This window comes from Lissotriton helveticus, chromosome 8 (assembly GCF_964261635.1).
Source record: "Lissotriton helveticus chromosome 8, aLisHel1.1, whole genome shotgun sequence".
Lineage (NCBI taxonomy): Eukaryota > Metazoa > Chordata > Amphibia > Caudata > Salamandridae > Lissotriton > Lissotriton helveticus.
The window spans coordinates 1,036,770,482-1,036,784,713 of NC_136069.1; the positions used below are offsets into that span (position 1 = coordinate 1,036,770,482).

The 14,232-nt window shown below is 48.1% G+C and overlaps 1 protein-coding gene across 7 annotated transcripts in view; it reads left to right on the plus strand.

Annotated features, from left to right (window-relative positions):
- The window catches only part of UPF3A (UPF3A regulator of nonsense mediated mRNA decay), a 726,694-nt gene that overhangs the window by 112,554 nt on the left and 599,908 nt on the right, over positions 1-14,232 (plus strand). For all 7 annotated transcript variants that reach the window (XM_078657881.1, XM_078657879.1, XM_078657878.1 and 4 more), the window contains one exon: positions 11,777-11,883. In XM_078657881.1, the coding sequence (XP_078514007.1) occupies positions 11,777-11,883 (107 nt within the window). The remainder of the gene's footprint in view (positions 1-11,776; positions 11,884-14,232) is intronic.

A 14,232-nucleotide genomic window follows, 5' to 3' on the forward strand; every position in this document is an offset into this window, starting at 1 on the left:
ACCCTGTCCTCCAATAGAGAGGCCTCCGGGAGTATGGTGCCCCGGGGGATATTTTCTAGAAAGGGCGTGTCTAACCTGGAGGTAATGGTAACGCTCACTCTCTCGCAACTGGTACTTTCCCTGCAAGGCTTCAAATGTGAGGATCCCATCTTTCCCCCTGATGTCCTTGACCTGTGAGATCCCAATGAGATCCCATTTGTCAAAGCCCTTCGATTTCCACAAACTGCCCAATTTCTCTGCACTCCACAAAGGGGTCGCCAAGGTGATTCTTCCCTCCCATTTAAGGAATCGGTTAGCTGTATGCCATATCTGAACCGCATGCGCCGCCGGCCCCACTAGGGGAAATTTGCCACTCTTAGCGTATAGCGCCCTAGTAAAGTCTCCCCCAGGCATCTGACCACAATCCGTCGCATATCCAGGGGACCCGTAGATCACGTGGTTTACTGCCGCCAGCTGAGAGGCCCAGTAGTATTTCCGGAGATCCGGTAGTCCGATCCCTCCGTCGTACCAGGGAAGAGTAAGCTTGGAGAAAGCTATACGGGGTCTGCCCTCCCAGAGAAGCTGTCTTTGAAGAGACTCTATCTTCATAAAGTATGCGGTTGGCACCAGGTCCATCGTGTTTTGGAGCACATATAAGAAGCGGGGAAGGGCCATCATTTTAAACAACACCGCTCGACCCAGCAGGTAGAGCGGCAGCGATTTCCACCGAAGCACATCTCGGCGGAATCAGGCCAGAGGAGGCCCCAGGTTGTTGTCAAATCTCAATTTTGGGTCCATGGTGACGTATATACAGAGATACAGAAAACCCACGGGCTCAACCCTTACCGGGTAGGAACCCGGAAGGACTGGGGGGGTCCCCTCTCAGGACGAAGAGCACCGATTTCACCCAATTAATGGCAAAACCCGAATATCTCCCGAATATAGCCAGGACATCTAGGAAACTAATCAGCGATTCCCTCGGGGTGGCGAGATAAAGTAGTATACCGTCTGCGTAGAGTGAGATCTTATCCTCCCACTGTAGTGTCCAGCGTAGACCCCTGATCAATCGGTCCCAACGGATCCATGCCGCCAGGGGCTTGAGCGAATAACAATGGGGATAGAGGACACCTCTGGCGTGTGCCCCTCTCCAACGAGAAGTCGGCGGATTTGTGGTTGTTCACCACAACCCTAGCCAGTGGATCCGAATACAAGAGACGGACCCAACCTATGAATTCTGGGCCAATACCCACCTTACTCAAAACTGCAAACAAATAGGGCCACTCTACCCTATCAAAGGCCATAGTAGCATCCAGCGACAACAGAACCGCCGGTTCATGTATGTGGGATGCGCCTCCCAGAATCCCTCGCAGTCTCTGTAGATTAAGGGCTGTATTTCGGCGCGGCATGAAGCTGGACTGATCTGGATGGACCAAAGTAGTGATGACCTTGGCCAACCTGGTCGCCAGCAGCTTTGCCAGTACCTTAGGCTCAGCGTTTAGGAGCGAGATTGGCCTGTACGAGGAGCACGGCGTCTTAGGCTTGCCATCTTTATGGATGACAATGATGTTAGCGATTCGTTGATCGTACGGGAGCTGACCCCTTTCCTTACTTTCGACAAACATGCCCCGGACGTATGGTGCCCACTTGTCGGCGTTGATCTTATACAATTCAATGGGGATTCCGTTCGGGCCCGAGGCCTTCCTGGAGTGTAACACTCTTATAGCCTGCACCACCTCATCGTTCGTGAGAGGGAGTCTAGGTAGCTCCCATCCTCTTCCGACAGGGCGTGCATTGGAATATCATGAATCATAGCCGCATTATCCGTCTCTGAATACATGCTTACAGATGTGTAGACCGATTGAAAATGGGCCGAGAACTCGTCGACGATCATTTGTGGGTCCGTCACCCTACCCGAGCCCCCGACATGCAACTCCGGTACCAACCTTGATCCCCACTCCCCTCTTTCCAACCATGCAATCAATTTCCCTGCCTTGTCGCCATGCTCATAGACCCTGCTCTGGGTGTAAGCATGCTTTATTTTGGCCCTCTCTCTAGTTATGCTCCTGTATTCATCTCTAAGGAGATTCAAACGGTGTGTCCCTTCAGGGGTGGCAACCCTCCCAATCTCCCCCTCCATATCCGCCAAATCTGCCTCTAACTTATCCACCTTCGCTCGACCTTTCCTCTTTCTCCCCGCGACCAAGGATAGTACTTCTCCTCTGATAACTGTTTTGTACGCCTCCCAAAGGGATTCCGACGACTTAACTGTTTCCACATTTTCATGGAAATAGCACATAGTGGCCTGTACCACCTCCTTTTTGGTGTCGGGGTCGCGGAGATGCTAGACAATTATGGGAGTGATCCTACCCACATCCTTCTGTCCTACCTCTACCCGTAGCCAGACTGGGGAGTGGTCGGAGATCCCCCTACCCACATGTCTCACCTCACGGACCCATGCAACCTGCGAAGTTGGCACTAATACGTAGTCTGTCATCGACAACGTGCGATGCACAGATGAGGTGAGCGTGTAATGTATTCCACCTGGGTTCTTCGCTCTACACCCATCCGTGAGCCCAGTCGTTTCTACAAAATCTGATAGCCACCTCTGGGATGGCAGGAGAGATCGAACAGGGTGCCTATCCATACCACCATCCATGACCGTATTGAAGTCTCCGCCTACAATCAGCACCCCCACAGGTAGAGTTAGGAAAACTGCGCACAAGTCACGGAAGGTGTCATTCTGCCGACCCGGCAGGACATATACAGACAAAAAAGTTACAGTCTTCCTCTCCCACAACCCCGAGATGCCAATATATCTACCCCTTTTATCAGCCCACGTAGCCTGGACAGTCAGCGGGAAGGAATTTCTCACAAGGATGCCCACCCCCCTGGACCCTGTTGTAAAACCGGCATGTGCTATCAACTTATAGCCCCCTCTATGCAGCGCCATACAGCGATCACCTACCAGATGCGTCTCTTGCAACAACACCACATCCGGGGAATGTCTCTTGATCAGCTGACTAACCATCCCCCTCTTTATCTTGTCTCCCAACCCATTTACGTTCCAGCTGAGCGTGGATATACCCAGTCCCTTGCTACCAGAAGACATTGTAATGGTAAAGCATATCAAGGTCACCTGATGCTACAAAAAAACAAAAACAACTTGGAAACAATCAAGCACATGAGAAGGCCACAATTCCGAGAGGACCCCCTACCTTCAAGAGGATCCAAAACAACAAACACACTCCAACCTTTGACCCCCCAACCCCCACCCTGCACCCCTGCATGTAGCTTACGCTCATCCCCAACTAGCAGTGTGCCTGTCGCCCAAACTCTAATCTACAACTAACTAAAAGTAGAAAATAAGGAGGACCCACTTAACCCCACCAACCCCCTGTCCCCAATCCCTCAACCATTCCCCCTACCAGGTCTAAACACGATAATGTCAATATCAGCACCATAAGTCAGGGGGTTCATCACAAACCCACCCCACCCCCCGGATTCCCAACATATCACAACAAATGCCTTCATGACGCCATTTGTGCCTGCTCATTGTTCCTCCGTTTCGACTCCGTCCCGGCTCTCTGACTCAGTCGCATGCAGGTTGTCCAGCCAGTCCGCCGCCACCTCAGGATTATTGAAGAACCAGGCTTTCCCTTTAAGCTCCACCCGGAGGCGGGCTGGAAACGTCATAGCATATTTGAGACCCTTGTCCCTCAGTTTTTTCTTCACCGCTAAAAACCCCTGACGCTGCTTTTGCACCATTTGAGTGAAGTCCGGGAAGAAGGACAGAGTTGCATTCTCATACTGCAACGGGGGCCCGTATGCGGCGCCTGCAGAATCACATCCCTATCGCGGAAATTTAGGACCCTTGCAATCATAGGGCGTGGGGGTGCTCCTGGCTTCGGCCTACCCCCAGGGACCCTGTGTGCCCTCTCGACCGTGAAGAAATTGCTGAGCTCTTTGGGTTTGAGGTGCTTTAAGACAATATCCTCGACAAACAGATCCGGTGTCTGGCCTTCTGATTTCTCCGGCACTCCGAGGATTCGGACATTATTGCGTCTGGCCCTACCTTCTTAATCGTCCAATTTACGATCCGTGCGGACCCTCGAAGCCCTGAGGTCCCGCATCTCCTGCTGCAGCTGGTTCACATTGTCAATCAGGCTGGTTGTTTTTAGCTCCAACGACTTCACCTTCTCATTAGCCTTTGAGAGGTCCGCCCGTATCAACCCCATCTCGATTGTGACCGTGTCCAGTTTGGTATCCAAGGCCTCCATCTGTTGGCCCAGGGCCGCCCTAGCCCCACCAATGGCCGCCATAAGATCTGTCAATGTCGGCTCCGTGGGGACCAGAGCGGTCTCCTCACCCCCGATGAGGATTTCTTCGATTCTACCAGGGAACCCTTAGAGATGGTGTACCGGTCAAGTCTGTTTGATTGTATGGACCTGGACCGCTTAGAGGATCGAGGTAAGGGTTTATCCTGCTCCGGTTTTGTCGCCATCTTGCCACCATTCCCCGTGCGGCTGGGCTCGACTCTGATGCGCCCCCGTGGTCAGTGTCACAGAGCAACCACCCCCTCTCAGCGTCCGACTGCGCACCTCCTGTATTTCTGTCTTTTCCGGGTCTCCTCAGGGGCAGAGCCAGTCACCCAATCCTTGACTCCCAAAACAGACTTCGCACCACCCCGGAAAGCAAACAGCTGTTCCAGGAGCTCACACGGTCAGTAAAGATCTCCCTCTAATCAAGAAGCCCAACTGATGTAGATGAGGGCACACCACTCCACAATGCACCTCTGCCTCTCCACTTCTCACAGTCCGGGACCGGTGTGCCCCGCCGGGCCCCCCCACACCGTGGCCGTGCCACCCAGGAGCCCTCTCGTCAGTCAAAGTGTGCCACAACCACACCAGCTATGTCGCCTCCGTCATGCAGCCTCTGCAGCCCAATGGTGGCACCACCAGCAAGTACCTTGCAAGAGTCCTCTGTTCTCCGGGCTGAGCGTCAATAGTGTATCTCCTCAGGGCTCTCCCATAGCAGCCCAGGCAGGTCCCTTCACCATGTGGCCGCAAGCATCTCTGCCAACACCTCCAAGCCCCAGCGGGGCGACACAGCCCCTCTACTCCCCAGGCCAGACCAATGCAGAAAACCTCGGGGTCAGGCGGTCCCAGTGTCCAGGGTCTTCCCCCCTCCACTTTCTCAGCTTCTCTCCCTCACGAGCCACGGGCAGTCCAATTTCCTTAGGGACGGGTCCACTAAATAGCCATGCTCGCATCAGGCGATCCGAGGCGCCGACCGTACCTGTCCCGATCAGGCTCGGCGCTGCGCACCTCGGGCCGGTAATTCACGGAGGCCGGATCGGTCCCGCATGGGCTCCTGTGTTCCCTGCAGCCAGCTCCAGTCCCCCACCACAGCGACAGGCCCACCAAGGGAGTCGGGCCGGAAAGTGACAGGCACCCCACAGGGGTTGGGGGCCCCAAAGCGACAGGCTCACCAAGGGAGTCAGGAGTCTTACTTTTGCTCTGCGAGTCGGACCGATATCAACTGACCCGCGGCTCCCAGTGTTGTTGCACTCACTGGCGGCCAAGGAATCACTCGAGGTCCCGGCTCCCCCGCAGGTCAAGGCCTCAGATTGCAGGGCGGTATAACTTTGACCCCGAGCTACGGATTTCACCCGGGGTGGCGCCACCGGGCGTCGCTTCTGCTCCCGTACCAGGGAGTGGGGCTAGGGCTCAGGATATGCTGCAGGATGCAGGGTAGGGTACGGCGGTCGGCGGAGCCGATGACCTACGCGGCCATCATGGTCGCCGGCTAGGCTCCTCCCTGATATCACATACATTTAAAATACATACTAAAATACATACCACTAATTAAAAAATCAATATTGTAAACAACTATATTTTTGCAAACAATTTTAATGACCTTTTAAAAATAATATTTCTTACCTTAAAATCGATATTCTTGACCACGATATTCTTGCTGTCGATATTTCTGTGTCATGATATTTCCAACTCGATATTTGTGTAAGTCGACATTTCCAACTTGATATTCTGTCAGCATACCTACTATTTACCATTTATTTATTCATTTTGGATCCACTTATTTATCCATTTTTGTGACCTGTTGAATGCTTGCTTAATTGTACAGCGTTGTCTTTCAAGTACTGTTGCTCATTTCTCCAGGTCTTGTTTCACAGGATCATTTGGTATTTGCTTGTATTAACATGGCCACTGCCCAAGAAGTTATTCAACCTCCACCTTTCCGAAGGCTGGTAAACCAGAAATTAAATGGGAGGAGTGGCTCAGGAACTTAGAAAACTATTTGACTGCCATGGATGCAGACAAATACGCTCCTCCTAGGAAGATGGCCTTATTATTCTTTCATTTGGGCATGGCCGGTCAGAGGGTCCTTGACAATCTTCCTCCGGTCCCTGCACCTGGTGGAGAGGGTGTTCCTTGGAATTTGTATCTGGAAGGCAGAGTAAGGAGGAGGAAACAGTACTTTAGTCACGTGTTTTACTTGAAAGGTTGAATTTTGCTATGTGCAAACAGTCAGGTGAAGAGTCTGTTGAGGACTATTTTGCTACTGTGAGGGTCTTGGTAGCTAAATATGAATTTGGGGCTAATGTTGATATTAATATAATCGAGAACAATTTGTGTTCTATTGTTTTTCAAAAAATAATCAGGAGCGCCTTCTTATGTGTCGCAATCCTACCTTAGCTGAAACAATAGATGTGGCGAAAAGTATTGAGAGGTCTATTGTAACTTCGAAGGTGCTGTCCAACCATGCAGGGCAATTGCAAACAGCTGACAATTCTGTTATGAGTGAGGAGGCTCTATGTTCTGTCAGTGATAAACCTTCTAATGACAGGAGGGTTCAAAGAAATGAACAAAGTTGTGGGCAAAAAGATATGCTTTAGATGTGGCTCCAGGAACTATTTTGGTAATAGTCCTTCCTGTGCTGCTGTTGACAAGAGATGCAACAGATACCGAAAAGTGGGTCGTTTCCAGGATGTCAGCAGGGGAACCGCTGTTGGGGAAAGTTAGAATAACAGAGTCAAGATAAGCAATGTGAATGTGGAGGATTTTGAGTGTGAGATGCGTGAAAATACCAACAAGTTTGCAAATGTTCTATTAACTGTGGACTTACCCACTGTGGCATCTGTTGATTCAGAAAAAGTGATTAAAGGTCCCACTGTGGATGCATTGATAGATGGCAGACAGGTTCATGTGATGAAGGTTTCAGGGGCTACTGTTACCATCTTGGCTGATCACACTTTCTTCAAGATATGGCCAATTGGGAAGGTTCTGTCTTCTCCTGATGTCAATCCTAAGGCATTTGGGGAGCACTATTAGACCTTCTTGTTTTCCTTTGGTCCTCTATAGTGTGTTTGGAAGGTCCATAACAACAAAGGACTACGCGGCAGTGAGAGGGAGAGATATAGTTGGTTGGAAGGACCTAGCCAAGCTTGCCGTCATATATGTCCTGGTCAAGATCCTCCCATTATTTTGGGAGAGCCATGGTTAGATTTGTTCTCCATGGGACGTAAGACTGACATGGCTGCTAAGATGTTTGAGTTATATCCCAGTGTGTTTAAAGATGTGGTGGGTACTGTATCGGGGGTTTGAGCACAGCAGCAGACTGAAAAAGAGTGCTGTGCCTGTGATTCACAAGGTTAGGCCTGTGCCCCTGAGCTTTAGAGAGGATCTAAGGGGCTGATTACGATGGCGGGCGGACCTTGGTGCAAAAGGGACCGCCCGCCATAGGTGCGGCGGTCCCGCAAAATGAATTAGGATGTGCCCGCCACAATGGCGGGCGCATCCTGTATGTTTACATTGTGGCGGGTGGCAGCACCCGCCACAATGTAAAAATACATGTTTTACATTTGCATATACAACGTGGCAGGCACTGTGCGGTGCCTGTCACCTTTTACATGCAAATGCAGGTGCGTACCATAGGTACCCGCCATGTGCAGCACCCCACCCCCCACTCCCCTGGGTGCCCGCAACGGGCCCCCGAAGGCATTCTCCGCCTGTCTTTTTGCGGCGGAAACTCCGCTGCAAAAGACAGGCATCATAATGCCCACGGTGGTGCCTGCACGGCATCGCCTCCAATAGCCCCATGATACCGGGTCCCGCTAGGCAAGCGGAAAAGGACCGCCTTGCGGGACCATGGCGGACGGTTTTTCCCTCCGCCGCGGTATCATTCGCATTCCCACCGGCGGTGGGAATATTGAGGTTGATGACTGGAAGTCCGCCACTGCCGGGCCAGCGGTCCTCACCGCCGGCCCAGCGGTGGCGGACTTCCCGTAATCGTAATGACCCCCGTAAAGTATTACTAGCTAAACATAGGGAGGGGAAGATTATTGCACCCATTGATGTGTCTGAATGGGGTTTTCCCATTGTTTTGACCAAGAAGAGGACTGGGGATCTCAGGCTATGTGTGGACTTGAGATCTCTCAACCAGAATATTGTGGTTGAGTGTGACCCCTACCACATATTCATGAAATGTTGGCCAATATAGGTTCCTCTAAGTTTTTTTCGATCATTGACTTTCACTCGTTATATCACCACATACAACTTTCAGAGGAATCTCAGTCACTCACCTCCTTTGTAACTCCGTTTGGTGCCTTTAAATTCTTGAAGCTGCATTTCTGACTTGCATCGGCGGAAAGTATCTTTCAAAAGTTGATGGATGGTTTGTTTGGATATATGCTGCATGTGTAAGCGTTTTAAGATGACATACTCATCTACACTGATACTGAGGAGGAATATGTTTTGGTGTTGCATAAAGTGTTAGACACTTTTCAGACTAGAGGCGTGACTGTGAAACCCAGCAAGTGCAAGCTCCTAGTATAGGAAGTTGAATACTTAGGACACCTCATTTCTGATAATGGGATCAAGCCTACGTTTTGCAATGTAGAAGCCATTAAGGATGCCCCAGCTCCTACGGATAAGGAAGAGTTGCGTTCTTTCTTGAGTTTTGCGAATATTATGCCAGGTTTGTACCTGAGTATGCCCTCACGGTTCAACCATTAAGATCACTACTTTTGAAAGGTCTGAATGGAATGAAACAATCAATGCTGTTTTTGATTTACTTAAACTTCTGGTGATAAATGCTCCTACACTGCAACCCTTTGTTTCTACGGGCAAGTCTTTCATTACTGTTGACGCCAGCCTCAAAAGGCTTCGAGCTGTCTTTAGTCAATGGGTGGATGGGAAAAAAACACTATTGCCTTTGCCTTTAAAGAATTATCAAGTGCTGAAAGCAACTACAGCACCATTGGAAGGGAGGCATTGTCCATAGTATGGGCAGTGCAAAAATGTTAAACTTATATTTGGGGCAACTTGTGTGAGATTTTTACTGACCACAAACATCTAGTATTTCTTTTAGCTGCCAATGGCTTGGGAAAAGCATCTGCACGTTTGGTTCGATTATTATCCAAATTACAAGAATATGACTTGATTGTTAAATACATTCAAGGGTGGAAAAACATTTGTACAGATTGTTTATCCTGTCTTCCTGTTGCATGTAGTAGTGTTTCCCTGGAGAGTTCTGACAAAGATTGTGTGGTGGGGCTCATTGATGCTGTGCTTCCTTGCCATGCATCTATCTCCCAAGAAGAGTGGTGTGAAGCCATGAGTTACGATGCGCTCTTGGAAAGAGTTGAGAGTTATACAAAAAAAAGTGACCATCTGAGCACACTTTCTGGTGAGATGAGGTATTTCAATCAAGTAGCTGATGAACTATCTTTTGAGGATGGTATTTGCACCAGGAATGGTCTTTTTGTACCCCCTATGAACCTCATACTGAAAATCATTAGCATAGCACATGTGGGACACATTCGGGTATTTCGGCTACCACCAAGAAATTTAGCTAGTCTACTGGTGGCCATGTATGGATAAACTTGGTGCTAATATGGTTGAGGGTTGTCCTCAGTGTGTTGTATCTGACAAACATTGGAAGATGTACAAGAAACCTTTACACCCGGTTCCATTTCTAGAAATGCCATGGGAAAAGATTGCCCTAGATTTTCCTGGGCCTTTTAATCTGCTTCCGGCTGACAAGAGGCTTTTGTTAGTAGCCATCGATTACTTTTCAAAGTAGATATACTATTCATTTGTTGAGATGGCCAACTCTTCCTCTGTGATTTGCTTTCTTGAAAGCATTTTTAAGATGGAGGTTTCTCTGAGTTCCTTTGTTACTGACAATGGAATGCATTTTCTATCGAAGCAAATGGAGAACTTTTTGAGAAATTTGATGTGAAGCATTTGCAAGTTTCCCTTTACAGCCCAGCTGTTGAGGATTTCCTGTAAGAAAAAGTTTGGACATATCTGACTTCTCCTCACTCTACCACTGGGGTTACTACATTCAAATCACTGAGAGGGAGGGATGCCTAATTGGTTCTTAAAAACATCTGCTGGATTAGATTTGGCTGAGAAGAGAAATACTGAAGGGGATGTTCAGCTCGTAAGGAACAGGGTGACAGACAAACAGTTAGTGCAAAAATTATTGTATAATAGTAAGTACAAGGTCAAAGACACTCGTTTTGCTATCAATGATTGCGTGCGCATTAAAAAAGGTTTTGAGTCGGCAAAGGAGATTCCAATTTTTCCCTTCCCATACGTGTAATAAGAGTCGGCAAACTTTCTCTTTTACTTGAAGGGAAGGGATGGAGGAATAAGGACAATGTGGTTTGCTTGAATAAACAGCAACTTCAAATGTTTAGGCATCTATATGCTGAAAGGGTAGGAGATGAAGCCTCTACTCCGAGTTATGAACTCAATGATACTTGCACTGAACTTCCTACTGTACAAAATTGAACGAGCCAGAAGGATTTGGTTTCTCGCAGCCAGCTCTCTATCAAATTGCCCTCAATGTTTTGTGATTATATTCTCATGTAAACTGTTCTGTTTAAGGGAGGGGGTGATGTGGTATTTCTGGCTTTCTGTTTGTTACTGCTTGCGCATGGTGTCATTACATTCTCGTGTGACTGATTGCGCAGTGATTATGTTTAAGTTGTATTCTATGTTCCACTCTACATTGTGACTCTTGGCTGCAAGAGCTCTTCCAGTACCAGAGATTCTGGTCAGTTATTTTAGCTGCCGATTTGGACTGGATGGGAGCTCACAGTCATGGGTCTTAGAAGAGAATAAACTACTGAGGAAAACTTAACTTTTGCTGTGTCTGGATTCTTCAATTCCATGCAACAGGAACCCATCGTAAAATCCATGAGTTAATACCTTATACTGTGATGTGCAGAACGCAAGTGGTGTATGCAATTCTTTTGTTATAAACTTTCCTTTAGAAACAGCATTTCATATGACAAAATATGCACAGCCAATAGCATTATACCTTAAAGACTTACAACCAAGAACATGGGTTATTGTCTAGAAATGACACCCCAAGCTTTCCTATCTACGTTGAGATACCCTGCTTCTACTACAGCTAATGAGATCAACAAGCAAGACATAGTGGTTACCTGATAAAGGAGCATTCTTTTTTTATTATCCTTTACCGGGGAGCCATCAGAAGTGCAAAGATCTGGGTTTCGTAGTTACAGGTGGGTAGTTTATTCCACACCTGACATGACTATTTTCTTAGCATCTTTTTATGAATAAACCTTATTAATTTTTAAGTGATTGCCTTACAAGGAACCAAATTATTCTTATTTGATTCTTAAATGTATTCCAAAGCTTTAATTTGCCATTCTTTTTGTTTTGACCTGGCATATTAACGGATTGCTTATGCTAGATTATTACTAAGTACAACCTAGTTACATCTTAATGACATTTTGTTGCAGCCTCTACCCTCATCTCTTCTCAAGAGCATACATACATTTTAGAAATCCTGAAGACATCATTTTATTCAGAGATCGATTTGACGGCTATATTTTCATTGATACTAAAGGTGAGAAAGAAATATAATTTAATTGTATTATTTGTTTAGTGTTTGCATGCCCCACTGTACGTCACCTCGGAGTATCAGGTTGCAAAATGCTATATTTGCCACACTCTTTATTAGAAATTTAGCAGAGCCACTTTTGTGCTGTTCAATAAGATCTAACATGTACATACGGTCCACACTATCAAGTGCTTTTGCAGTTGCAAGGCCTACAACTCAGAAAAAAACATTGGTTTGTGACCACAAAAACTTGCTCTTTGCTAATCAGAAAAGTCAGAAAAGTATTTTTTACTCACACGTACCATTTGCAATTCAGTCTGAATCAGAAATAGAAGGGGACGTCAGTCATATTAACTTTATTTTGGTTCAGTGAACCATAAAAAAAGTGCACGGTACAAAGACATATTAAGTACATAAATATTTCATACAGTATTGCGTTGCCAGCAGTATCCTTCTGATAAGATTTCGTGTTTATCTCCCTGTTGCTAATGTACACTCTGAGGTCTAAAAACGATACCTCTTCCTCACTCAAATGTGATGTAAAATGTAAATTCAAGTCATTTAGGTTGAGCCTCTTGATGAAGGTCGCAGCACGCCCCGCCCCGTAGAGGGACGGGAAAACCCCAATGATGAAGCATGACTCTAAGGGATTCTTAGTGTGTGAGGGGTATTTTAAAAACACATAGTGCTCTCCATTTGCCACCCGCAAACAGAGTTTCTCTCACCGCTTTTTCACTGCAAAAAATAAAATATAAACACCCCCCTTTTTCAACTGATAGAATCTCTAAAATTGAATATTCTGGTAATTAAGGGCCGAGGCGGGGCACCGACACGCGGTCTCCCTCCCGGATTTCTGTGAGCCCGCTCGACGGTAAAAAACGTGCTCTAGCCTTTGGGGCCAAGATGGGTGGTTATAAGACCCTCCACAAAGAGATCAGCTGCTGCCCTTCCGTATTTTCCGGGACCCCAATGATACGAACGTTATTCCTCCGGGCTCTCCCTTCAGAATCCTCCAGTCGACGGACAACACGGTCATTAGAGGCTTTCAGATTCCGTACTTCGGATTGTAGCTCCGTGACATCGTCCGTGAGACTAGCCGTTTTAATGTCCAAGGATTTCACCTTCTCGCTTGCCTTCGTGAGGTCAGCCCGAATCAAGTTGACTTCGATGGACACCGTATCCAGTTTATGAGCCAGGGTCTCCATCTTCTGTCTGAGCGAGGATTTGATCCCATCAATGGCAGCCATTACGTCTTGCAATGTAGGCTCCGTTTCCAGGACAGAGGCATCCTTTACTCCTTCCTGTGACTTTCCTAGTCCACTAGGCGATCCCTTAGTTTGGGCGTAACGATCCATGTTGTTCAACTGCGTATACCGTCCCCCTCTGGTGGCCTTCTGCTGCCGTTTGTCCCCCTTTGGTCGCCATTTTGGGGATACCGCTATACACATAGGCCGATCCAGGGAGGTGGCACTCAGCAATCGGTATTCGTAGAACACGTCAAGTCCCTTACTTCTGACCCTCCAGGCTAGTATGTCAATTATCCGTGGCCACCGATGTCAACTGGGGTGTCCAACAGTCAGACATACTCTTCAGCTGGGTCGCGAGTGCACCCGCCAAAATCGAAAGTGAAACCAATTGAGGCTGTAGGGCCGGACCGGCCACTTCCGGTATACAGCGCCGTTGTTGTTGAACTACGCCACGGGCACTATGCCAGCCCAAGCATCCAAGAGAGACAGGCCGCAAACTGTCCGAGTCCATAACTCCGGTTTCCGGGGCGCCTTCGGGGTACGGCTTGCAGCGTTCAGATCGTCTGTGCTTCAACTGCAAAAATCACTCTACAGCATTCAGGATTGACGACAGGATATAAGCAGGGGGCTATGGGGGTCTCGGGAGCCCCAGGCTCACGCGGCCATCTTGGATGCGCGCAAAGCTCCTCCTCAAAAATGGAATTTCATACAATATCAGTTAACCGTGGTGACACCCTCCTTTTTTCTGCTATAGTTTGTAAAAGTGTTGCCCCATATTCTTGATAGTATAAGAGGGCATCAGTTACTTTTAGATCTTCACAAAGGACACAATCCTGTATGCCCCGGTACTGCCACTTCTCGGGACGCCCAGAGGCAGGAACCCTATAACGGATGTGGAGCTGACATCCTGGGTGGAGGCAGGGTTGGACACACTGGGAGACCTATACACGGACGGTGTATTACTACCATTTGGGACATTATCGGCTGATAGTGGGTTGCCGGTGGGTCAGTTCATTCTGCATCCAGTCATTACGCGGACGTTCACACTAGCATGGGGTGATTTGACTAATGAACCGCTGACACATCAGTTGTTGCAATATCTACATGT